The 27,601-nt window shown below is 43.0% G+C and overlaps 1 protein-coding gene across 1 annotated transcript in view; it reads right to left on the bottom strand.

The window, feature by feature from the left end:
* dbpa (D site albumin promoter binding protein a) overlaps positions 1–25,051 on the bottom strand; it is a 44,256-nt gene extending 19,205 nt beyond the window's left edge. The window contains exons 1-3 of the mRNA XM_034704120.1: positions 24,146–25,051; positions 17,711–17,970; positions 17,041–17,239 (exon numbers count right to left, since the gene is read on the bottom strand). Coding sequence (XP_034560011.1) covers positions 17,041–17,239; positions 17,711–17,970; positions 24,146–24,341 — 655 coding nt within the window. The 5' untranslated portion in view covers positions 24,342–25,051. The remainder of the gene's footprint in view (positions 1–17,040; positions 17,240–17,710; positions 17,971–24,145) is intronic.
* Between the last annotated feature and the right edge of the window lie 2,550 nt (positions 25,052–27,601).

The raw sequence follows: 27,601 nt of genomic DNA on the forward strand, positions 1-27,601 counted from the left end.
TATAGGTGAGATGATAATGACCGTGTGTGTGTGTTCTTCCATGTTGGTTTAATAAAGAGCTTATAGAGCCGCTGCTGTGGGAGGAAGTTCTTGATTTGTTTTAAGGCAGAGAGGAAGAAGCCAAACATGGCAGCATACATTCAGGGCGGTGAACTGTGTTTACGTTACAGGGAGGGGAGCCCTCTTTATGTAACACACTTCCTATATCACATTCCCCGTCCGTATTGTGTTTCCAGCCTGTGTCACTTTCTGGTTTTGTGTGTGTGTGTGTGTGTGTGTGTGTGTGTGTTGCAAACAGCTGCTGGGAGAGCTCACAGTTCATCTGCATGTCAAACACTGAGAGGACAGAGACACAGAGCAGGATATGAAGCGCTGCTCCCACTTATCTGATTACTGCTGCTGATGGTGGCGCTAATACTGGGACTATACTACTGCTGCTGCTGCTATTATATAAGGAACGTGGACGTGATCCGCCCTGTGGTCACTGCATGGTGCATTCAAGTCTCCCAATGTGACTCCAGGCTTTACAGCTTTACACACTTTTTGCAATAACTCCATATTCATATGACTTTGACTCTTGATATTTGCACATTTTTTCTCACCTTGAGTCAATCGTATTTATGCACCAGAGAAATATATCAATGTGATAGCAGCCGGAGTGTTATTAGCCCTGGTCTAAGCACTTTTAATGTTTCTCATTAAAGGGGCAGTGCTGAGCAGCATCCATTGTGGCTAGTACAATAACTCATGGCATAAAACTCATACAACCCCATTGAAAATATCCCTTTAATTAAATCAAAACAGATGCCTTACAAAAAAGGCGCCCCATGTACGGCTAAATATAGCTAAATGAGACATTCGGATTTCAGAACCAGGATGTAAACATGTTCATTTCTGCTGTAAAATGAACATTTTAAGAATAAAGTTAGAGTTGATGAGGATTCTTTGGATTTTGGGCCCAGCCTCAAGTGGACACTCGCGGAACTGCAGTTGCTGTTTGCTTCATTTTGCATGGTGTAAGTCTGGAAAAGCCAGTCCTTAATTGTCCTGATATTGTACTTAAGATGACTCACTAAAGAATCACTAGCTTTTGTTTTAGAGCCAAATAAAATGTGTAAATCTGGCAGTCACAACAAACGAGAGGAGGCTGCCTTTCGCATGAGTCCTCAGTAGTGATTGCAAAGAGTTAAGTCAACTATTCTGTTTGTGGGAGTTAAACTAACACTTGAAAGTCCAGGGATTAGCAGCAGCAGCACTATTTTATCTATAAGTGTGTTTATGGTTTTAAATCTCGCAGGCTGATCTTTGGTTGCGGCATGTCTAACATCTGTTTTGTGTCTCGGTGTAACGTCGGTTCATGTTAACACAGCCAGAGAACACATGGACCTCCGTGTACACACCCCGGCAGGCTGTGACTCGCCCCTGCACACACAAACAAACACACAGCCAAGGCACGTGCACGTTCACACGAGAGTTCAACAACAACAGCAGCGGATGCACACACACACACACACACACACACAGAGAGAGAGAGAGAGAGAGAGAGACACGCATACACACCAGAAACAATTCAGTCCAGGTGACACACCCCAGGAGTCCTGTTCGTAATGTCAACACACTGACTGGGAGTTAAGTCACGCAGAGTGGAGATAGTATAGTGACCTCCTCCCTCTCTCTCCCTCTCTCTCTCTCTTTAAATCACGGCTGACTCTCTGCCAGTGATCAGATTATGAGCCTCTGAACACACAACACAGTCAGACATGTGATCAGACCTTCTTTGCTTCAGTGTTTGGCTCCTGCTGTTACTCTTTTACAAAGCTGTCCACGCACACACACCGCTCTGCTCTGAGCCAATACTGTACGACACACTACAGCGTGCACACATGAGAGTTATTCTACCTTTAGAGATTTCAAAAGTCTAAATAAAGACGGTGCAGCTTTGTTACATTAAAAATGCAAAGCACGAATCTCATCAGGACAGGTTCCTACTTTTGGCTGAACTTTTTAACTTTGCAGAAAAAGTGATTATAAATCAAAAAAAGGAGATCCAGCTCAGGGTTTCCTTTCCTTTATTCGCCTCCCTTCTGCAGGGAAATCAAAACAAATGCTGTTGTTTTTAAATGCCTGAGATGCCACAACATACACGTTATCATGCAGTGCGGCAGTGTGGTTTGCAACTAATGTGCTTTCATTGTCAGGAGCAGGTTTTACATTGCCTGTATTCCTGGAAGCTACCTGCTGCAAATTAGAAATGGGTGTTGCAACCCAACCCTGACACCACCTGTTGAATTCTGGTCTACTGTTTCAAAGCCTCGATTTCAGAGATTGGAGGACGCCATCTTTGTTTTCTTGGAGCCAGAATTTACCAATTTGGAGGCCTCATCATCCCCATAGACTGTATACATAATAGATGTAGTATCCGTGACGTCACCCATCTGTCTCTGAAGTGCTGTTTGGAAGCCAATCATCAGCGGCAGCCATATTGGAAATGCTGAACCTAACCTAACTTAGTTTGAGGTACAGAGGCGGGGTTTGAGCCTCCTAGCCAACAGCTATGTGTTCCCGCCTGTCAGTCAAGTCAGTCATGTCCTTATTTGGGCAAAACTTGTAATCTTAATATCTTCTGAACTGTTGCACATTAGCTACCTGGTGCAAATTAGATGGACGTTGCAACCTTGACACCACCTGTTGAGTTTTGAAAGCCTTGATTTTGCAGATTGGAGTTGTTTTCCTGAAGTCAGAATTTTGACATTTGGAGGCCTCATCATGCTCTAAAACTCTCCTCAAAATTCAGGTGGTTTTGCATTAAAACCTGCTCCATAGCGCCCCCTACTGCTGTAAAAAAAAGAAGCCCCTCTAGCTAGTTTTCCATGTTCCATGTTCCATTCACAATGAACAACACTTTGTAAGCTAATTTCCTCATAAACTTCTAAATAGTCCGATTATTTTACTGCCACCAGTGGAGTCGCCCCCTGTTGGTCACACAGAGAATGCAGGAGTAAGGACGTTAGGACTTCCACTTCTCATAAACAGCCCACAGTGTCTGTTTCCTTCCTTTTCCTACATTTGGTTCATTGGGAATCATTCTGTGCTTACGTTTCAAACCTGACGAAACAAATACCTTTGATGAAGCAGGAATTAAAACTCCAGTCTGCCGGGTAAAAGTCCTGCATTGTTTCCCCCCTGAGTGGATTATAACGGTCTCTCTAATACGTCTGTCAGAGCACTTTCTCAGGGAGTCTAATACTCCAGCCGTTGGGTTTAAAGCCTGCTGCGTACTCAATGTCTGTGCTGTCTTTAAGAGACATCAAAAACATGACAAAGTGAACGTATTTGAAGCCGTAGGTGTGAAAATGTTTGAAGTTTAGCTCCAAACTTTGGGAGGACATACCTGTTTTTGTTTCCCTGCAGGAGTCACCAGCTCTCTGTGGATTCAGACGAGAGCTAGCTCAATTTGATTTAGGAGTGAGGACAAGATCTTTAGGTGCAAGCAACCGCACAGAGCATCGAGTTTAAGCTCTCATTCCAAGACCTTTTGCACAAACCAAGGAGCGTGTCACTTATTTTTGAAACTGCTTGCACTGGTTGGTTTTTTTTTGCAGTTAAGCGGATGAATAAATATACTTCCTATATTTGAAACATGAAATCATAGGATCCAAAACCCCTGTGTTATTGGTGCAAGTCCTGCATTATTTTTGCACCAATCCCAAGCAGACTTTCTTGACCTTTCTGCAGGAAATCACTTTACATTGGATTCACTAAGAAGCCTTGTGTTTTATAGCTGAACTGTGTTTTTGAGGGGTCATCCCTATGTCCCAACAGCCTCTGTGCTGCTTAGTTTAGTTTGTTTAAAAGGACAACGTGCACTTACATTAAATGTTTGCAATAAACAAAGAGATGGGTGCACCAGATTTAGCTAAAAGCTACATTCCATCTGTTGTCCATTGCTACTGGATAATAAGTTGGGTGTAATTGGCTACCAAATTGGGAGAAAGGGGGATAAAATCTGCTACAAGTTAATGAGAAAGGAAATGTGGGAACATAGGCACGCTCCTGTTTTTTGAGGCATCAGGGTTGTGATGAAACAACCATGTTTGACCACTCAGGGAACAAAAATGTGAACGTTTTGCAACATAAACTTGTATTTGTTTGTTTTTCTGCAGCAGCGTCCTTCTTTCAGCGTGCAAAGATGCAAAAGATTACTCAATTTCTGCAATTACAAGTGTGGATAAACATCAGCAATGGCACAACTCCCCCCCCCCCAACCCCCTCATCACTTACTTTAACTCTCCCTGTCCCATTAAAGTTACTAACCATAGACCTTTCTGGAGTCCCTGAGCTCCCTTGTCTCGTGGGTTCCTCCTGCTGTAGACGGCTTCTACTACTCGTCTCATCATTATCAACACTCCCTCTCTCTCTTATTCTCCTCTATCCCTGTTTCCAGACCCAACCCGGTCTCAGCAGATGTGTGTCAAACATGAGTCTGGTTCTGCTGGAGGTTTCTGCCTGTTAAAAGGAAGTTTGTCCTTGCCACTGTAACTTGTTAAATGCTGCAAGGTGCAATGCTCATGGTGGATTAAGGTGGAGAGTTGTGATTTGGCGCTATGCAAATAAAGATTGTTTGATTGATTGATTGATTGATTGATTGATTGATTGATTGATTGATTGATTGATTGATCCGTGTCCAACTGCTAATGCACGTCCTCGTAAACACCCATTAGCCACTTCCTCGTTTGCACAAAACAGACAAAGAGAAGTGTCTCTCATTTTTTAAAAAACACTCCCGGCTTGTGTTTCTTGCATTTCATTTTGCAGATGACTCAACCACGAGGGACATAAAAACACAATCTCATCCCTTTCTCACGCTCGCTGCATCTCTCGTAGTACACCGAGGCGGTTTTTCACGCCCCATCTGCTGTAGTTCCCTCGCCCGCTGTACGTTAGGAGGAGGTGTAACACAGACATGAAGAATTACAGTAGCCGAGGGCTGACGAGTCAGAAAGCACGTGTTTGGAAAAAATGGATTCTTATCTTCAGCTGTTCATATTGATGGACGACAGGAGGGGGATGCGTCTCTATTTCTGCCCCAGATTTTGGACGTATCAGTCTTAGATGTGCTCAGATCGAGAGGACAGATAATGTTTGTTGAACTTGTTGAATTCAGCAGCAAAGGAAGATATTTTCATTGATTTATGTCAGTAATGAGACATTAAATTGGAGCATTATTCGCTGCTACACAAAGATCAGTTGTGTTGAAACGCTCCGGCTCACAGCTCATGCTTTTCTCTCTTCGTGCTTCGTCCTCAGTGTTTATTCTCTCTGTAATCTTCAGTTTCCTCTTTCTCTCTCGCTCTCTTTATCTCCCTCTGCTTCCCTCCCCTCCCTCCCTCCCTCCCTCCCTCCCTCCACTCCCTACCTCCTGTCTCTCTCTGTCTTGCATGCTGGCTCTCTCGCTCCAATGCTTTCTGCATCGGCACGTGACGTGGCGGCCGCACATGGCCCGAGCGTGTGAGAGACGGAGGGAGAGAGAGAGAGAGAGATTTCAAAACATGCAAAGCGAACACTCTTGACTCCCTCTCCCCCTCAGGCATCTCTCTCTCTCCCTCTCTCCCTCCCTCCCTCCCTCTCTCTCTCTCTTTCTCTCTGTGTGGTGTTACAGAGTGCAGAGTCAGTGTCTTATTTAACCCTTCACTCGCCGAGATTAATCACAGCCCTGAATGTTAAATCACTCACAGCCCCGGCGAGGCATTATCTTACACTCTCCTCTTAAAGACACAGCAGATCATTTCCCTCCCTTGCTCAGTCAATGCACCGCCACATTTGACATTTTAATACCCTCTATATTTGTATTAAATCCTTTATGTATCTCATCCCTTCGCCTGATGATTCCTGGAGGATTTATCCGGCATTCTTGTCGTCTAGACGCTGGTATTTCTGCACGAGATGAAGCAGCTCTGTGGTTCGAAGCAGCTGGGGAAGTCATACACGAAGCTCCTGAGGCCAAGGACGGCCTCATCAGGGCTTAGATTGTTTTTTTGTTTTTTTCACTGCAAGACAAAGTGACTGCAAGAAATGGGATGTGGTGATCTGACTACGTAGGGGAGACTGGGGACTAGTGTAACACCTTTAGGTTTATATGTTAAGACTTTAAAAACCTCTTGGACACTTTGTAAGAGATGTTCTGTACAAGCTGCAAAGTAAAGCCGGTGTGGAAGTGAAAAAACAAAGTGCAGTACCCTGAGTGTCCACTTGAGGCTGTCTGCAAAAGCTCAGGAGTCCTCTTAGTTGAAATGCTCATCTTTACAGCAGAATTAAACATGTTTAAAGCCGGGTTAAGGTTTTGAAACATCAGTTTTTTATTCCTAAGGAGGGAAGAGGGGTGGATTTTATTGTGGCAAAGCTTAGAGTCATGCATAACAGGCATAACTAAGGGGGTGGCTTGTGAGTGTTTGCAGCTCCAAGTCAACTCCAGATCTTTGCCCGGTTTCTAGATGGGCTGTTGTTGGGCTGCAGAGACAGATGTGTGGTGTTATTCAGTCAGTGCGACAAGAACTGGACTTTTAAAGTGCATACAAACACGTTACAGTGGACTTCCACCAGATCCTCTGCGGTCCAGCTCTGTGCTCTCTATTCAATCAACACCCACCTGTTGCATTTTCAGAACTAGGCACAGAGCAGGACCGCTGGATACAGCTGGAGTCATGTGACCGAGGTTTTCCCCACGCCAATCACTGAATCAAGGATTCTCCTCCTACTCCTCTCCTCATCCATGTTGTCTTTCTGGTCCTCTGAAAACCTCTGACCTGTTGACTCCAGGCCTGGCTCCGCTCATCATGACGTTTGTTTGTTGTAGTAGTTAAGTGAAATACGATCTGGTGATAACACAGAGTGTTTTATTCTGAAAATTAACCGGATGTTTTCATTTTGTTTTGGTGAAACCTGACTTCCTGTCCCGCTCCATCTGCTCTGTCGAGATTGATGCGTCGTGCTCCAGCATCCGGCAAAAATAGAAGTCTTGTGTATCTGATCCGGAGGGCTCCGACCTGCTGGAGTGGATCCAGTGGAAGTTAACACATTGACTAGTATAGAAACCACTCAGATCCGGTACTGTGACGGATCGGAGACGGACTGGACACAGAAAGCAAATTTGTAAATTTGTAAATTTCTGCACTTCCTGTTGGGTTTAGAACATGACCATAATAGCCTTTTTTTTCAGTCTTGACATGATATATGTGCAAAAAAAATGTCATGCATGTATGTCATTCCCAGTGGCGGGTAGGGGGCGCTATAGAGCGAATTTTGAGAAACAGAATATCAGAATTCCTCACAAGGCTGAATTTTGGGGAAAGTTTCATGAGTTTTGGGTTACATTGAGGCATGCAAATTTAGGGGACAAGAGGCAGAAGGAATAAAGAAAGATCATCTTTAGGGTTTCAATAGGGCCTTACCATCACTGCGTGTCAATGCTTGGGCCCTAATTACTAAAATATGATGTGGATTTGCAAAACTCAAGTATTTTAAGATCATCATCACCTGACTTTCTGCTGACTCTCCTATAAAAGACTCAAGTTTTCTGTGCATGTTCTGAAGAACTCTTCATGGATTGTACGGATCAGTTGTTGCTCCTTGTTCTCGTCTTAAGATGTAGTCACCCACATTTCACGTGTGTGAAGGCCTCAGAGCGGATCCTTGTGGGTGATCAATCTGAGGTTTTGAGTTTGCTCTAGGCTCTGTTTTATTCTGAAAATTAACCGGATGTTTTCATTTTGTTTTGATGAAACCTGACTTCCTGTCCCGCTTCGTCTGCCCTGTTGGCAACAATAGAAGTCTTGTGTATCTGATCCGGAGAGCTCCAACCTGCCGAATCAGAGACGCAGGATCCAGTGGAAGTTAACACATTGACTAGAATAGAAGCCTATCAGATCCGGTGCTGTGACGGACCGGAGACAGACCGGACATCTTGACGTCACTAAGTTGAATTTCTCAAAGCCGGACTAACACACCTAGATGCTCCAGATTAGGATCGGTTCTCTCTTGCATGTGCACGCCTCAACAGTCCCCAAACTGGCTTTCTTTCTTTCTCTCTCTCCCTCGAGGATATTTAACAAACCACACTTTGTATTTTGCATCAACCTCATTAACTGTTAACATTAATAGTAAACAGCGGTTCAAGTGACTCACACGGAAGGAAACTATCTGTTAAAGAGTTACTGCATGTGGAGAGATAGACTGTAATTAAAGACGACTTCAGGGCTAAAAAGATACATCTAAATATGTAAAACCAAATCTTATGCAAATGTCAGCAGCTCCACATTCAGCCGCTGAGTGCAAACCTCCTCTCCAGGTTTATGTTAATGTCTTCAAGTATAGATCCCGTTTCCCAATCGTGGCGTGTTTGTTTTTATTTTTACTTCCCACTTCTGCTTTCACTGTCAGTCTCATCTTGTGTCAGTTTCTCAGCTGGCTGAGATAAAAACACACATTTGCATGAAGTTTGGTGGACAGATCAGCCTCGGGCGGAGGAGCGAGGATCAGATTATTCAGATTTAGGATTTCTCTTCAGTTGTCTGCTTGTGTTTTTATCACGTGTCGGAGGATTTGATGTTATGGAGTTACATTTCCACATCTCATGTGTTTCTTACGTGCAGCTCTCTCTCTCTCTCTCTCTCTCTCTCTCTCTCTCTGTGCTCTCCAGTTTAATCAGTGATTAACATTAAAGACTTAGTAATAGCTGTGCAATGTTCTTGCAGCAGATGCTTCCTTTCAAACACATCGCAGGTCAATGAGTTCATCCATCCTCCAGCTTGTGAAGACTCGCGGGAGAAGCGAGTTTTGCACTCTGGTTTTTGATCAGGAAGGTTTCTGACCTGGAAGTGTCAGAGCGGCGGCCTGATAGCAGCTGATTCAAAGCGCAGCTGAGAGATGTTTACATTTCCTTACTGTTAGAAAACTACAGGATTGTTTGAGGATAAAGGAACTGGCCTTGTAGAGAAATAGCTCTCCTTTCACAATTTCACTTCATTTTCAGCTCCGTTTGCCTAAATATCAACATAAAGTCTTCTAATTTCTTCTTCATTATCAATCAAAATTAATCTATGTGGTATAATAGTCCATGCAGGTAGTGACTCATGTTAACTTTCAGGATATTTAAGCTTCATTTTAAGAAGTATTCAAAAAGAAAAACTGTGTACACAAACAGATTTAGCCTCCACCGCCAAAATGCAAATCAATGCAACGTTGCTATGACTAATACTCCTTTGAATGTCCACCAGAGGGCGACTCCTCTCGTTACAGAAAGGAACTAGCCATCTTACAATTTATTTTAAACCCTCAGTTAGCATTTTCCTAATAATCTGATGGTCTCAATCCTTTGTGCAACGTTTTTTCTAATGTAGCATGACATTTATTTTGTGACGTATAGTCCTATTTAAAGTCAAACAGGTCATCTCAGCGTCCGTATTAGAAGAAGACCCACCAAAGAGCAGACTGTTCAGTTGCTCATGGTAGCGTCAGGGGCGGAGCCAGACAGTTTTGACCTGGGGGGCCAAACTGGGGCTGACTGTTAAGGGGTGGCCAGGTGTGGAAAACATTAGGGGCTTACACCAAACCTAGGAGGGTTACTTCCACTAATCACATCTACTTTAAATTCTTTTGATAAAATCATTTTAAAAATGTTAAAAAGAAATTAGATTTCTAACATTAACATTGAAAATGTAACTCGACAGAGTGTCAACACTGAATCTGCTGAACTGAACTCTTTAAGGACTCAAAATGAAGATAGCACAATAGCTGATTTGAATATAAGTAATGCCTCTGACATGGCAAATAGCCAATCATGTTTAAGAATTTCAGGGTGGCCAATCAGTTTTCAGAGGTGGACATGACCACCCCTGGCCACCCCCTGGCTCTGCCACTGGGTAGCGTAACCCAAAGTAGCGTCCCCATCATAGACTGTAAAAAATATGGACGTAGTATCCGTGACGTCACCCATCTGAAGAGCTGTTTTGAGACCAATCGGCTGCGGCAGCCATATTGCTTCTGTCGAGCCAGTGTGACGTAAAGAGGCGGGCTTTGAGCCTCCTAGCCAACAGCTGCAGTGTTCCCACAGGCAGCTGTGCCTCTCATTGGAAGACTGGTAATCTCAATATCTTTGAAATTGCCGAATTAGAAAAAAATTCACCCCCCTCACAGTGAGAGGACATCGAGAAATTAGCTATTCAGACTACACTCATCTTTTGTACCAGGCTGTAAACATGTTTATTAATGCTGCAAAGATCGTCTTTTCCCCATTCATGTGTATGTGACTTCCGGTACTTCCGGAGCCAGCCTCAAGCGGATCCTCGATGAACTGCAGCTTTTAACACTTCCGCATTGGACTCATATTTTTAGACCGGAGGTTGCCGCTTGGTCCCCATTCACACTTAAGTTACCATGCCTCAAATATGAACCTTGCTTCCCGAGCTAGTGCTAGAGCTAGCTGAGAACGTTAGCATGATTTATACTTTTGCGTCAAAACTGTAGCCTGATGTTCTCAAAAATGTAACCACACCACAAAACAACGCGGACCACAAGCCCTGTGATTGGTCCACTTGGCAGAGTTAGGGTTATTCCCTGCATTTACATTTCTCAAATATGTATGTTACATCTCCTCTCTGCTCTTGTTAGCAGTAATTGCAATATATTAAACTGCTGCTCAACATTCATCAGTTCTAACCTTAGACTGTATAAATAATGGACGTAGTATCCATGACGTCACCCATCTGTTTCTGAAGTGCTGTTTTGAAGCCAATCGGCGGTGGTGGTGGGAGCCATATTGGAAATGTTGAACTGCTGCATCTCGCTCGGCTGGAGGTGAAGCTTTCAGGGGGTTTTACTTCCTGTTTCCTTTGATTCACAGCCGCCGTAGAGGGAAACTTCAAAGGACACACAGCGTCTTGTGACGTTACGCTGTAGGGCGGAGCTTATTACAGTGGCTTCACAGACTCTGACTGCACAATGGCGGCGCCCAGGAGAGGGATTTTTTGGCTTCAGAACCGTACAACGGGAAGAGGCGGAGCAACGCTGTCCTTATTTTTTTTTGCAGTCTATGCTTTCGAGTGATTGTGACGTAAAGAGGCGGGCTTTGAGCCTCTTAGCCAACAGCTACAGTGTTCCCGCATGTAAATCAAGTCAGCCATGCCCTTATTTGGGCAAAACTCGTAAGTTTCTTCAAAAATAACAAGTAACAAAAAAATTCACCCCCTGTGTGTGCTGATCTTGAAATGAGCTATCCATACTACATTCGTCTTTTGTACCAGTCTGTAAACATGTTTATTTCTGCTGTAAAGGTCATACTCTTTGAATGGGTGTGTATGTGGTTTCCTGTGTTTCTGCAGCCACCCTCAAGTGGACACTCTATGAACTGCAGTTTTTAACACTTCCTCATGGGCTTCGTATTTTGAGATTGGAGGTTGCCGCTTGGCAGTATTGCAGAGCACCGTGAAATGTTGACGACAGCAGAGGATAAACCAGTCTTTAACGTAACGCCTCTCTTCTCTCCTGCAGATCATCTCTGCACATGTCAAGACGGTTTCATTCGTGCACGCACGTTTTAATCTGATCACTTTAGTCACGAAAACACGGACGTTGAAATCTCTCATCAGAGTGTCTGCACGTGTAGACACAGCTACTGTTTGCAAAATGTCTTCTTCAGGCTTCAAGGTCTTCTTTGAAAAGTATTAGTCAGGCGAACCTCAAATCAATAAGCTGTGTTCATAACATTCAGGGGTTTTGACATCAGAGCACTTGGTCTGCTCAGCTGATTCTCACAGGATGAGTTTTCAGGCTATAAAATCTGGTGAAAACTGAGCCGGGGTCGGCTTCGGTCTTCGTTTGGAGAAGGTAACGTGGGAACAAAATGACACGATCTCAGTTTCTGCAGCTTCCTAAAAAACCTCTGGTTGGATAATTCTTAAATCTATAAAGCGGCTTGTCGTCATTTTTGAGTCCCTGCAGACGCTTTTTGAAAAACAAATAAAATGTCATTAAAACCTTGATTTAAAAAAAATACTGCAACATCTTCTCATTTCATTTTTTCCTCCCTCTAAGCTGTTCTCCGTCTCTCTCAGGATGATTTATAATCAAAGCAAACGTGCATGTGGATCACATTATTGTTACCAGTCTACTTTCCATCTCTCTCTCTCCCCGTCTCTGTCTCTGTGTAGGTCTGTAGTAACACTTCAGCTCCACAACGACCTGAGGGATTTCTGGCTGGATGCATCATGCTCAATCCAGTCACGTGTTTATAATTCAGAATAAAGAGCACACACACACACACACACACATTTTCTGTCTCCCCTCTCAAACACACAGTGAAAGGAGCATGCTCACATTAGAGCCTGAACAGTTGCATGCAAATGGGGGGAATAAAGAGGACACTCTCATATGCATGTTCCAAGTTCAGCGTGCTGCACACTGGAGTACGTGAAAGCATGCACACAAACACACACTGGCGGGAGAATATTAATAGACACTCGCAGAAGCACTCAGGCAGATTTGAACACACACACACACACACACACTAACGCACTCAGAGCCTTGCAGCAGTATCCAGTGGTATTCACTCGTCTGTAGCGGCTCTATCCGAGCCGAGGATCTGCTGTATCTGTTCTCTCTGTGTCTCATTTTCTAACAGTGTTTCTGATTTTCCCTTCAAGCTGCTCCACGGCTCATTTTCACACTCAAATATCTCCCCCCCTCGTTGTTTCTGAAAAAACAACAGAATTAAAAAGACAAACACGATGTTCGGGTGAGATTTCTCAGAATCAGACGCTGTCGGGCGTTTTATCTCTATTACTTAAAATCCCCGTCTTAGAGTCCCTTTCTGTTTTTTAATCTCTGCCTGTAGCTGCCGCACAAACCCATCCTTCTGCATTTAGTATTAAAAGCATGGAGTTAAAGAGCTCGGGAGGCAAATACATGTGCAATCTAACGTTTTTTCTTTGCTCTGGTGGATCCATCTGGTCCCCCTTCAGCTTCAGACACACTTTTATCCATCCTGATTCAGGTCAGGCCAATCACAACCTCCTATCCAACAAGAGGCAGCACATCAAATCCACCAACAATGACAGCATTTACATGGACTCAAGTATCCTGGTTAGGATTGACATTTTAGGTGTCTATTTTTAGGTGTCTAATCACCCTGAATCAAGTTTTTCAAAACTTTGTCCTTATCCTGATTTTAAGAAACCTGATTGTGCTAACGTGACGCCTCACCCTAGCCTCTGATAGAGACTATCTGCACAGGCGTGGTCTCATCCAAGTGACGTATCAGCAAAACAAATGAGGCATTGTTCACTTTGTTCATATTTCTGCACATTTTCTGGAAGCTTACAGATAAGGACCAGAAGTTGCAGTACCATCAAAAATCAAAGGGGGGCAGTGATGAGCGAGGTAGCCAGCAATCAAGCCAAAACACAACAAAGAAGAAGACTTAGTGAGGAAAGATTGTACGAGTTGCGTTGAGTTGAGGCGTCAGACACATAGACTGTATAAAATATGGACGTAGTATCCGTGACGTCACCCATCTGTTCCTGAGCGCTGCTTTGAAGCCAATCGACGGAGGCAGCCATATTGGAAATGCTGAACTCAACCAGGCAGAGTGTGACGTAAAGGGGCGGAGTTTGAGCCTCTCAGCCAATAGCTATGTGTTCCAGACCGGGAGTCACGTCAGTCATGTCCTTATTTGGGCAAAAACTCGTAATCTTGATATCTTCTGAACCGTTGCGTTAGAAAAATTCACCCCCCGTACAGTGTGTGCCGATAGAGAGATGAACTACTGTAGCCAAGCTGTTTTTTGAACCAGGCTGTAAACATGTTTATTAATGCTGCAAAGATCGTCTTCTTTGAATTGGTGTGTATGTGGTTTCCTGTGTTTCTGCAACCAGCCTCTAGTGGATTCTCGATGAATTGCAGTTTATAACACTCCCGCATGGGCTTCATATTTTCCGCTTGGTCAGACACTACAGGTTGGACGATAGCGAAGGAGTAGTGAGACTTGTGCGCCCTCTAGTGGTTGCATTGTTTAGCGTTCATCCCATCATAAAGGACGCGCAGGAGTATGTGTGTAGTGAAAGTTTCATGAGCCTTAAAGCCACTAAATCATCTGCGGCATGCTCCAAAATATGACTATCTTAAGTATCCTAGTAGCATCAATGTTTCGTGTACGAATTAGCTTTAACAAATGTAACGTCTATGAAGACTTTCAGAAAGCTGAAGCATTAAATGGAGTGTGCATATATCATCAATATCTGGATAGATTTAAAGAATAAAGCTGAACTTTTTTCTCAGGTGTTCAAAAAAATCCTGGTTTGTGTTTTATTTTCGTGCTAATGTAACAGGGTTAAAAATGCAATATTAAGAATTGTTTCTTTATGATTACATAAACTATACCTGTGTGTGTGTAGAGCCTCTTTGTGTATTTCTTTTTCTAAAAGTATTTTGAAGTGCAGCCTTCTTTCTTCTTCGTTGGTTTCTTGACCATTATATTTCCCTCTCCCCTTTTGTATGTTATCCCTTGGGGAGAGGTAGGTGTCCGTCGCTTAACTTTTCTGTTTCCATATATTTATTCAACGTGTGCTTTTGTCCTGTATAGTGTTTTAATGTGTATATTAAACAGAGTTTACTTTTATTCCTTTTTTTTTTTTCCCAGCAGGAGGAAAGGGGGGCGAGGGGGGGCGAAATCCCGCAGCCCCCCCCCAAGGAACACCTCCACAATACCGCCCCCACAGCCCCCCAAGACAGAGCCAAAGGAGCCACCAGGACCAAAGGGGCCCAGCACCAGGAGCCAGGCAGACGGGCAGGACCCGGACCAGAGCCCGCCAACCGGAATGCCGGAGTGGGGGGAGGGCGGAGGGGGCAGGGCCAATCCCCCCCGCCCCCGCCAGCCACGCCCCCCACCCGCGCCCCACGACTGATGGACCAGGCCGCAGGGGCATGGAGGGACACCCCAATGACTGCCGTAGTAATACCCCCACCAGCTGCGCGCCACCCCACCCCCTCAAGAGGACCGCGAGGGAACCCTCGGGAAACCCGGCCCCGAGGGCAACCGCGGACCAGGCCACCCACCCAGCCCCGATGGACCCCCAACGAGTAGGGCCGAGCCAAACACTAAGGCCCGGCCACACCTGATCTATGTTTGTGTCAAATAATTTGAATTATTAAATTTTTTTTGTATGTATGTTTGTTACAGTGTTACAATGTCATTTAGCAGACCACCTAGTGAGGTGGATTAAAATAGGGGGGGCAGGAAGGGTGGCGGGAGAGAGGGGGGAGAGCCGTAGTGCACTACTGCACCACAATCCCCCCCCAGTATAAAACCCACCCCACTTTTATTCCTTTTTAAAGTCATGTTTAAGCAGACTAACTGAACGTGCACGTGCTTGGTGCTGGTTTGCGTGCACTGAAGGTTTAAGCTAGTTGAAATGTGCTTTTATCTGTGCAGGAGTAGAGGCGGGCTGCATACTTCATGAACTCAGAGGTTCTTGTCTGTCTGATTAACAGGTATGATTATTGTGTTTTATATCTTTTATGTGAATGTAATGTTTATGCTTGTTACGCCCTTTTGTATGTTATCCCTGGGGGAGAGGAGTGGAGGCGGGCTGCATACTTTATAAACTCAGAGGTTCTTGTCTGTCTGATTAACAGATTAACAGAATAGACGACACTAACGAACATTCGTGTACGAATGTGGATCTAGGTTGGTTTTTGCGGTGAATTTAAATAAGCCAACTTGTGAAAAGAAGTGATGTGCTTCACATGGAATTAGAGCTTTAAAACAACCCTTTTCTGTCTGGTTTTGCTATAATTCCCACTTTGGAATGCAACAGTGTGGAAGACAAAACTATCACTGTTGTGTCTCCGCCTGTTTCTGAAAATAAACAGAGCCCAATCATCGATGTTTCAGCCTCCTCTTAAACCTCTTCACAACCGCTGAACATCTCCAAAAACATGTGTGCAATCTGTCATCGATAAATTAGCCGTGATGAATCATTCGGAGGCTCCGTGGATAAAGATCATGGCTGTCTATGGCGCTACAGAGAAACCGGCTCTGTGGTTTCAATTAGATTTGGAAGTTGTCAGAGTTGTGAAACCTCTGAGAGAGAGAAAGAGAGAAAAGAGGACGGATAGAAAAACTCGTCTGATGATCTGGCAGTTCTGGTTCACATCAAAAGCAGCCGAGGAGGGAAACAATAAATTATGAATAATAAGGGATGAAAAAAAGCTGATGTGGAGAGAGTCGAGGCGGGCCGAGGAGTCGTGGGTTTAAAGTCGTTTAACATGGAGATATAATTAGAGAAGAACTTGTGCTGGTTAAGAAGTCCAATTGTTTAATTGGGTTAGTTAGTGTAATGTATTATGAGCCTGTGTCCTCATTAGTGCCAGATCACATCAAGACCTTTGCACATAGAGCTTAATTTACATCTGACTGCATTAGCTGAAGCAGAATTGCCTTCTCATGCGTACATGTCAATTTGAATCTAGCTGCTGAGCAATGAAAGAAGCGCTCTCTTGTGTTTGTAGAGATGGTTTTGTTGCGACTGTACATTTTTCCACCTCTCTGAGGTAGAAAGACGAGTCTAACCGTCTGTATGAACATCTGTCTGAGGGTTTAAAGTCATGTGATAGAGTCAATAGCAGGTAGAAAATGTGTTTAGTAGCAGTGGGAACCAAAACGTGGATCCAAATCAGAGCTGAATCCAAAATACCAAGTGTAGGGCACCTTTACAGAAATGGAAATCTGGTTCTGCTTTAAGGTTCCTGAGCATGATAACACGTTTCACCCTCTGTGTCAAATACAGACGGTTGAAACCTGAAAATGTTAGAGCTGCAATCCATAAGTACAACAATAACTGGAATCAGAACCACATAAGCATACATGATATCCAACCATGGTGTCTAAATATATCTAAAAACTTCAGTTTATCCTCAAACCATCCGCCAACGCCCTGAACTCTCCAAACTCTGAGCTAGCTCACTCTAGAAATCCAAAAATCGACTCACCGTGTAGACACTCAGGTCCCCCTATCATGCCTGGCTGCTGTTGCTGAGGTGGTGGCGGTGGCGGTTGTGGTTGGACGGTCTCCAGTCCCAGCAGTGAAGACGAGGAGGACGAAGAGGACATGGATGAGGAGGATGAAGAGCAGGGAGGAGAGCTCGGCGGGCATTGGGAGCTCTGGTTGGGAACGGCTGATTGGGAGCTCTGGACGGAGAGAGGGGAAGGATTGGAATTGGAATGCACACTTTTAGTGTCAACGTTTTTTCAATGCTATATCACCAACATTGGGTCTCTCTTTTAAAACAATGGTCATCATGCTTTGATGAATGCTTTCCACTCAAAAAGATGGAGGCTAATAGAGAACGTTGAGCTTTAGGGTGGCTTCAGGGTTATACAAAACTCTGCCGTCACAGAGCTAGGGGGGATATGCTCCACAGATGAGTTGGTGGTCTTGTTTTAGGATGTCTAGATTTGGCCTTCTCTTCTGAACCAAGCTAAAAGGAAGGGCTACATATGCATCTAAAAATATGAGTGCAGAAAAATGTAGGAACATGCCTATTTTTGATTTCAGTACAGAGTTTTGGGATTTGGTATGCATCGCTGGTAGAACGTCAGACTAGTCCTCCTGCAGACTGAACCTGTGCATTACTGGATTCCGCTCTCCACCACTCTTACCTGTGATGGTATCTGGGCGCTGGTGGAGCTGGGTCCATTGCTGTGCATCCCCATCCCATTCTCGGTCAGGAACTCCTCCAGGTCCATGTACTGCAACTGGAACAGACCTCCGTCGCACGGCAGGGTCCTCTCCCACAGCAGGGGGCCCAGGAACGCCGACTGGGAGCTGGAACGCAAAGAGCCAGGGGCACCTCCCGCCCCGCTGGGCGCGTTATTCCCACCCACCGAGTCCTCGTCGGAGTCCGCGGGCTTGTCTTTGTCTGAGGAAGACGGAGCAGAAGTTTGTTAAAGTCACGTCAAAGTTCTTCCTCTTTGTTTTTAAAGTGAAAGATAAGAACAGATATCCGCTCTGACACTCCAACACACACCAGACGCACCAACCCAGAGAAAGGCTGATCTCATTCACACTGCTCTCATTTGTTTACTGTAATTAAACTGTCCTCGCGCTAATGTGCCAATGATTTATTGATGTTTGAATCAAATGCAACGCAAAGCATTTTTCTGAGCTAATGACCCCGGTGTTCACGCGGCTTAATGTTTCCAATATCACAGTTTGGAGACAAGCTGATAACTTGGAGATGGATAACGTGGTTTGATGGCCCCAGGCTTGAATCCCTGATGGGGACATGCACATCACTTACATGTGATGCATGTGTCCAACACAAAGGAAAGCATTGTTTTTATGACAATGGACCTATGTGTCCTCACATCCCAGCAGCCTTCACTCTCACTACGACCTGTTTGATGCATGTTGAAGGGGAATGATTGGACTTTGACGTGAACATAGGAAACGTTTCTGCAAGGTTTTGCTGTTGCCTCACAGCAGGAAGGTTACTGGTTCGAATCTCAGGCTGGACTGAGCATGCAAACTCCACTGGGCTGTCTCTGCAGCTTCCACTAAGAGTCTTAAGTCCTTTTCATGAGGTTACTCTGAAGTGCAGACGTCGACGGCTGCAGCTGGAATGACGTTAAAACTAAGTCAAAGTTAGGGGAATGGCTGAACTGTTAGATCCCTTCTCTATTCACACACTGGTGGCAGAGGCTGCTGCAGTAGGAGCCCATCATTAGCTAGAGTCTTTCATACACATGCACACACTGCTGACTGAGCTTTGGCACGTGACCACGGGAGCCAGGATCGAACTGCCAACCATCTGATTGAGGAACATCTGACTCTACTTCTGAGCCGTAGCCGCTCTAAATGATGTTTAACGGCTTGGGGATGAGGAAAAAACAAACAAATCACTCCATTATGAGCATCATGAGACTCCAGTGTCTTCTGAACACCCTTGAGCAAGGCACAAAATGGACATTTGGTTGCATAATATCTGGCTTTAGGCGGATATCTCATGAAAAGACTGTTTCAGACCCTGACCAGATCTGTTAGGAGATTCCTAATGAAACTTCTCTTCCTGCATCACGTTTTTCTTCTCCCCACTTGGTCTAAAAATGTTTTTTAAAAAACAAGTCATCGATCAACAAACAGCTCCAGAGGCTGCATCCTGGTCTGATGAACGCCAGCTGAGGTTTGTGTTCCCTGCTTTGTCCTGTTGCTTTCTGTGAAGCACTTAGTTGCAATCATTAAAAAGGCATCTAAAAATAAAGCTGACAAGTCTGACCCTGCACTCTAACCCCCAAAGCGAGGAGGAGGGAGGGGGGGGTGGGGGTCTGATGGAAAGATAGATACAGACTACAGGCATCAATAAACCATCAGCAGAGAAATAAATGAAAAGGAAACCAGGGACTGAAGCGCGGAGAGGGAAGGAGTGATCGTTTAGAGCCCTGATCCTTTCATAATATTGTTCTCCAAAAGTGCAGATTGAAAAATGGCACAGTGGATAATGTAACTCAATAAAGCAGTAATAAAAGAGCGTGTTTGACTGGGCTGGGATGACACAACAAGGGAGAGTAATAAGAGAGAAAACAAGCCGGAGAGACAGAGAGGAGGCCGGAAATTTAAATTTAAAAGGATTAAAGAACATAAAGACACGAGAGATTACACCGAAAAACAGCAGAGAGAGAAAGAGAGAGACTGATGTCCCTCATAATCTCTGTGCAGCATCATCTTCCTGTTCATCAGATGGAATCAAAAACATGCATCACATGAATAAAAGAAAGCTATAAAAGGAGGAATCAAATGATGTTGTGTCTTTTAAGGTGCTCACATTCAGCCAGAATCAAGATCTCCTGCTCCGTGTGCACATCTCAACTTCAAAAAAGGGTTTACACCATCGTTTGAATCACAACATAACTTTTCCTTGCAGATTGCATATCGTCTGCGCATTGTCTGCACACCGTCTGCACAGATGCACAAGCTTTAAATATTTGTTCTAAGTCAACCTAAAGAAAAAACAACTGGAGAAAGTTTGTTGATGTTTAAACTGAGCAGTGAAACAAACACACTCCTCCTTTACTTAAACCTACTTTATGTGTTTATGTATCACCTTTAGAAACAGAGGTTTGCAAAGTGCACACATAAGAACCCAAACAACACAGGAGCTCTTCGTGATCCATTTGGGGCTCCACCTCCAAAATAAATGGACCTTTAAAAAGATGGAAGACATGACAGCTCGCCGAAAGTGAAGCAAAAAGATTTAAAGCTCCCCTACTGGCTTCCTGCAAAATAACTCTTAAAGCCTGCCTCCTCCATATGAACCGATGCAACATGAGTCAAACTTTAAAATCCAAACACACGTCAAATAACCGTTTATGTGTTTATATATCAGCTTTAAAAACAGAGGTTTGCGAAGTGCACACATAAGAACCCAAACAACACAGGAGCTCTTTGTGATCCATTTGGGCTCCACCTCCAAAATAAATGGACCTTTGAAAAGATGGACGACAGGACAGCTCACCAAAAGTGAAGCAGAAAGATTTAAAGCTCCTCCTTTTGGCTTACTGCAACATAACTCAAACAGCCTGCCTCCTCCATATGAACAGATGCAACATGAGTCAAACTTTAAAATCTAAATACACGGCAATACACGTGTGTTTATATATCGCCTTTAAAAACACGGGTTTGCAAAGTGCACACATAAGAACCCAAGCAACACAGGAGCTCTTCATGATCCTTTTGGGGCTCCACCTCCAAAATAAATGGACCTTTCAAAAGATGGATGACAGGACAGCTCGCCAAAAGTGAAGCAGAAAGATTTAAAGCTCCTTCTTTTGGCTTCCTGCAGTGTTATTTCATAAAGCCTGCCTCCTCTATATGAACAGATGCAACATGGGTCAAACTTTAAAATCGAAATACACGTCAATACACATGTGTTTATATATCGCCTTTAAAAACACGGGTTTGCAAAGTGCACACAACAACAACATCTCTAACCCAAACATCGTTTGAACCCAAACAAAAGAGGAGCTCTTCGTGATCCTTTTTGGGCTCCACCACCAAAAATAAATGGACCTTTACAAAGATGGACGACAGGACAGGTCACCAAAAGTGAAGCAGAAAGATTTAATGCTCCCCTACTGGTTGGTTGCAGCATAACTCAAAGCCCGCCTCCTCCATATGAACAGATGCAACATGGGTCAAACTTTAAAATCCCAATGCACGTCAAATAAACGTTTCTCAAACGTGGTTTCTGTCATTATCGTCTCTTATTCTCCTCTAGCCCTCTCTCCAGACCCAACTCGGTCGAGGCAGATGTGTGTCTAACATGAGTCTGGTCCTGCTCAAGGTTTCTGCCTATTAAAAGGAAGTCTTTCCTTGCCGCTGTAGCTAGCTAAACACTGCAAGGGGGGATGCTCATGGTGGATTAAGATGAGACCAGACTGAGTCCTGTCTGTAAGATGGGACTAGATCTTATCCTGTCTTGGTTTTTGGTCTGTGTTCATAATTTGACAGAGTACGGTCTAGACCTGCTATGTTTGTGAAAGTGTCTTGAGATATACAAATGAAGATTGATTGATTGATTGATTGACTCGTCTGAGAAGTTTAGTCTTAGTTTGTTATTTGATGCTTCACTAAAGGGGATAACGCCATGATTGCAGCGCTGTGTGCATCAGATTAGAGGAGTAACAGTGAAACAAGCATCTTTGTACTCTCCATAATCGTGACTTCTTTCCAACAGGAGTATTTTTATCCACAGTTCATGGTTTGAAATGCATTAACGTCTGATATGCAAGCTTAAAACTACAGACTAGCAGGCTGTTGTTGCTTGTACTTTGTGCATGCACATGATAGGCTGCTGGATCGATATTGAGTAGAGATGTCCAATGTTTATTGTTGTTATTATTATTGATTATAAATGCCCTCACCATCAAGCTAGTACAGAGCCCCACTTGCAGGCTCCAAAGACAAGAAAGGGAATATCCCTTTGTTAAAGACAGAACAAAAAAGAGGAGGGAGGGGAAGACGGGAATGTGGACAGGAAGAGAAGAGCCAGAGAGATGAGAGTGCATACTGTAACAAAGCCTGAGAAAAATGCAAATCAGCAGAGGGACCAAGGGAAGACAGCAAGACAGGAACGAGTGAGAGGAAAAACTCAGGGACGTGTGAGAGAGGGAGAGAGAGAGAGAGCGACGAGGAAGAGAGAGATGGTGCTAGATGGAGGAGTGGGTGTTTGTGAAGGCGTCAAACAAAGCTAGCCAGGGGAAGAAGAAAAAAAAAAAGCAGGAGGAGTGAAACATCGACTGTGCATTGTGGAAGGGGAGGAAGCCAAAAAAATATTACACACGACGCCTTCCTTTCTTTCTGTTTGGACCCATGAATGCATCACCTATCTCTAGGAAAGCATGCGCTGACAATGAGGCTACAGCCGGGGACTCTGAGCTGATTTCTTTCTCCATGGAGAGCCTGTCATGAGTGCTAACCATCATCTTCTCCTCCTCGTGCAAAGGGAAGAAAAAAAATGTAGAAAAAAAAAAAAGGGGTGCAGTTACACCGAGGAGCCACCGGGGGTCGCTGAACTGCAGGGGAAACTTGTGCTGTGTTTTTTTCCCCCTCTTCTCTGTACATGTGATCAGTTTTATCCACACTTGTGGGGACTCACATTTGACAGTCGATTGTTCTGAAAAGGACAGTGCTTTTCCCCCCTCGTTTCACACACACATTCTGTTTTATCTACACTTATGGGGACATTTTTCACGGGGACGTTTTAGCCTTGTGAGGACATTTTCACCAGAATGACAAAAAATGCTTTCAATCTTCAGATAAGAGCCCAAGTATGAATCCAAGTGTCCTCATGAGTATAACAAACACAACGTGAGCGTGACAGCAGCTGACTCTCGAGACAGAGAGGAAGAAGAAGAAGAAGAAGAAGAAGAAGAAGAAGAAGAAGAGGCAGCCTGGTTAGTGTTTGTCATGGCAGCTGGTGGATGGGGAACAATACAAACCCACTCACTAACCTTTATTTAAACACACGAGACAATCAGATAACCAGTGCCTCTCCTCCCCTCCTCCTCCTCTTCGTCTTCATCTTAATCTTTTCATTTAACAGGAAAGTTAAATAGAATATTCTAACAGATACACCGAGCCAGGAGGAGCTAGAGAAAACAGTGTGTATACGTGTGTGTGTGTGTGTGTGTGTGTGTGTGTGTGTGTGTGTGGTGGATAAGCAGGGCCTCTGTCTTTTACAATCACACCTACCCACTCAGTCACATGCACACACACACATGCACCAGTGAATACTCCCTGCAATATTCCCGTGATACTGAGTCTGTGGGGACGTTTGGTTTTCACATTAGTGCATCAGCTAATTAATATTTCTCCTCCTCATTACTCCACTGTTTATTTTGTTGTTGATTAAAATGTCACAACATGATTTTAAAATGCTTCTCAGAGCATTTGGCGGACAAATTAAAGCTGCAAATCATCCAAATGCAATGCTCAAAGCAAAAGAATCTGCACTTTTTCTCCATGAAATGCAAACATCTGCAACAAATGTCAACAAAGAGGGAGAAATCTTAGGTTATCACATAAAGGCACTAAAATATTCACATACTGCTCCTGCAGAGGCCTCAAGAGTCCCTAAGGGGCTCTTTTCTAGAGAAATTAAAGGGACAGATCACATTTAAATGGTTAAGTGGTGCAGCCAGAGTAATAAAGCACAAGTTTGTGTATGTTTCCTATAAAAAGGGGAATCTAGCAGTCATAATCAGATCCAAAATCAACAACAAACTTCCCCAAATGTCACTTTTATGCCTGTGCAGGTTCCTTTATGTGGTTTGTTTTATTACAGTTAAAGCATTTGATATTCTTCTTGCATTTAGTCTCCATAAAGTCTCATAAAACCCCCTCATATGCACCCCCTGGCATAGTTATAATGGATGACAGTACTTAAATGCACTGTATAAGAGCTTTTCTCCACCTTATTCGTGCATTGACTTGTTGGTGGAGGTACTGTCCCTTTAAGAAGTCTCTCTCGCCTATAGGGTCCCTCTCTCTCTCCTTCACACACATACACACACACAGGCACACGTGCACAAACTCACCTTTCATCTCGCTGCAGTCCTTGGTTACTCTCTGGTCGGCCTTGATTGGCAGCTGGAGCAGGGACTTCAGATTGGTCATGGAGGTCAGGTGTGAACCTTGGGGGCCGCTTCCAGCCGGGTTGCTGGCCCCGAATTGGGGGCTGGTTGCCCCGGCAGGGAGATCCGGCGGTAGAAGCTGAGTGAGAGGCCTTGACATAACTTCTGGGGGAGAAGGTGGGGGGGAGGTTAGGGGGGAGGAGGAGGAGGTGGAGGGAAGCAACCTGCAGACTGATGAGTTCAAGATAAAAAAAAAAAATCCAATTAGTGATGCTAATTGGAAGGCGCGCCGTCAAAAGCTGCGTGTGCAGGTGACGTTTGTTTGCGCTCAAGGAGATCTCCACCTGATGTCCAGCTTCCCCTCTCGTCCCATGAAGTGAAATGTGAAAAGAACTCAAAAGTAGGGGGACTTATCTCCAAAATGGCACCATGTTGACACATTAATTCATCCTCTCAGCTCTTCAGGAGTTGATGTCACCTCTTTATTTCTCCTTTTTTACGCGCTCGGTTCCGCGTATTATATGCACACAAGACGCCAAACTGGATCCCGGAGGAGGCGCAGAAGTGGAGGTAAAGAACCGTGGCTCCAGTCCCGTCAGTTTGTAGAATTGAAGTCCAAGAAAGGAGAGAAGTGGAGGGGACAAAAAAGAAATGAGATTGCAGATCTGTCTAGTCCAATGCAATGAGTGGAGGATTAGAAAGAGTAGACGGCGCGAGAAGTCTCCAATGTGGGGAAAAAATGACAAAAAATCAAAGTTGTGATTGAAAATGAGGAAAAAATATGATGACAGAAATAAAGATATCCCCCCAAAAAATAATAATATCCAGTAGTATGAGAGCCAGATAGATGAAACTGATGGCTCTTATTTTCCTCCCTCTCTCTCCCTCTCTCTCTCTCTCTTTCTCTCTCACTCACTTCACACACACACACATACACACACACACACTTCTCTCTATTTTCGTCGCTCTCTCTCTCTCTCTCTCTCTCTCTCTCTCTGCCAGTCAGCTGGAACCAACACGGGCTGCTCGTGTGACGTCAGCGCTCACGGGGGAAAGGCGCTCGGGGGCGTGGATCGTTTGCATACACAGGCCACGCCCCCTACTACTCCTGGATGACGCCCCCTCTCGCTGGATGCACTGGGATGCCTTCACGGCGCATGGGAAAACTGGGAAATAAGAGCTTTTCCTTTTTTTTTTTATAATTATTAATTTTTATTGAGTTTTTTCTTTTTTTTTAAACAAGAATAATGAACAACAAAGACATAACAAATAAAATGGACTATGACAACATCAGATAAAATAAGTAAGTATGTGAATAAATGCAACAAAACAGAACAAATAATACTAATAAATAAAAATAATAATAATAACTAAAAATAATACTATTAAATAAAAATAATACTAATAGATAGAAATAATACTATTAAATAAAAATAATACTAATAAATAAAAATAATAATAATAGATAAAAATAATACTAATAAATAAAAAGAATACTAATAAATAAAAATAATAGATAAAAATACAAATAATAATAAATAAATATAATACTAATAAATAAAAATAATAATAATAACTAAAAATAATACTATTAAATAAAAATAATACTAATAGATAGAAATAATACTATTAAATAAAAATAATACTAATAAATAAAAATAATAATACATAAAAATAATACTTATAAATAAAAAGAATACTAATAAATAAAAATAAAATAAATAAATACAAATAATACTAATAAATAAAAATAATAGATAAAAATACAAATAATAATAAATAAATATAATACTAATAAATGAAAATAATAAATAAAAAAATATGAATAAATAAAAATAATAATAAAAAATAAATAAAAATAAAATAAAATAGGTTGTCATGAAACAGTGGGCATTTACATGTACGTTTACATTTACATATTAAGGGCAATTACCATACATTCTTCACAGGGTAACGTTTCTTCCCCCAGTCTTAAAGTCACTGAAGCTATCCCATTGTTCTTTAATCATATTATTTCTGGAGTTTAATTTCCCCAACATCTTCTCACATGCAGTAATTCCTGTCATCTGCTCCCTCCACATTTTCAGTCTAGGAGTTTGAGTCTCCTTCCAGAATCTCAGAATGAGTCTAGTTCATGTTATGAAGCCAGTTGTTAATATTCGTAATGTGTATTTACTCAGCTGTGGCACCAAACTTCTGTCCTTGAGAGGACACAGCTGGGGTGAACCTGGGCAGTTCACACCCTAACCATTCATCCATGTATCGATAAGAGCTTTCCTGATTAAATACAGTCAGAATGAGGATTTATTGGAAAGGAGGTTTTAAAGAAATGCGATTAAGCTCTGGGTTTTTTTTGTGAAAAACTTTTAGAAACGATAGGAGGCGAATAAAGGACATTAAAATGATAAATTACAAAAATTTGGGGGAAATTTTGATCGTCTTTACAATTAACATTTTCTACTCATCTTCTCAGTTCCGTTCTGTACATTGTTTTATACCTCTGCTACAAGTCTGTGCACATTTTTCACCGCGTCACTGGTTTTGTAAACATTTGTAAATTTGCTTATTTAGTTGTGTATAAACTTTCTTCAATTTTAATTCCTAATAACTTTTTAATAATTGCTATATGCGCTCTTGTTTGCTTTATACTGTTTTGCAATGTCTACTTAGTTGCTGTAACACTTAAATTTCCCCGGTGTGGGACGAATAAAGAATTATCTTATCCTAACAAGGACCAACAAAGTAGACCACATCACTCCAGTTCTTAGATCTCTACACTGGCTTCCTGTCTGTCAAAGAATAGACTTTAAAATCCTGCTGATGGTTTATAAAGCACTGAATGGTTTAGGCTGATCTGCTGCTCCTGTATGAACCACCTGGACCTCTGAGGTCATCAGGTCCTGGTCTGCTTTCAGTCCCAAGAGTCAGAAGGAAACATGGTGAAGCAGCGTTTAGTCATTATGCACCACATATCTGGAACACACTCCCTGAAAGCTGCAGGTCTGCTCCAACTCTCACCTCTTTTAAATCAGACTCAGACTTCTTTATTTACCACTGCCTTCCTATCTCAGCTCATTTTAACTCACTTTAAATTAAAATTTTAACGTCATTTTTAATATATTTCTAATTTTCCTTTTCTTTTCTGTTTTATTATATTTGTCATTTTAATTGTGTTCTTTTATGCCTGTCTGAATGTCTCCAATGCTTTTAATGTTTTAATGTAAAGCACATTGAGTTGCCCTCGTGTATGAAATGCTCTTTACAAATAAAGCTGCCTTGCCTTGCCTATCTTATCTTTAAAAAAACACAATGAAGTAAAAACTCAATTTAAGAAAAATCTTATGAATCAAAAACTTAATAATAGTAGAAACAGATGATTTTCCTCAGCTGTAGGATGGATCATGAATTAAATCACCCTTT

Source organism: Notolabrus celidotus, chromosome 16 (genome assembly GCF_009762535.1).
Source record: "Notolabrus celidotus isolate fNotCel1 chromosome 16, fNotCel1.pri, whole genome shotgun sequence".
In the NCBI taxonomy this organism is placed as follows: domain Eukaryota; kingdom Metazoa; phylum Chordata; class Actinopteri; order Labriformes; family Labridae; genus Notolabrus; species Notolabrus celidotus.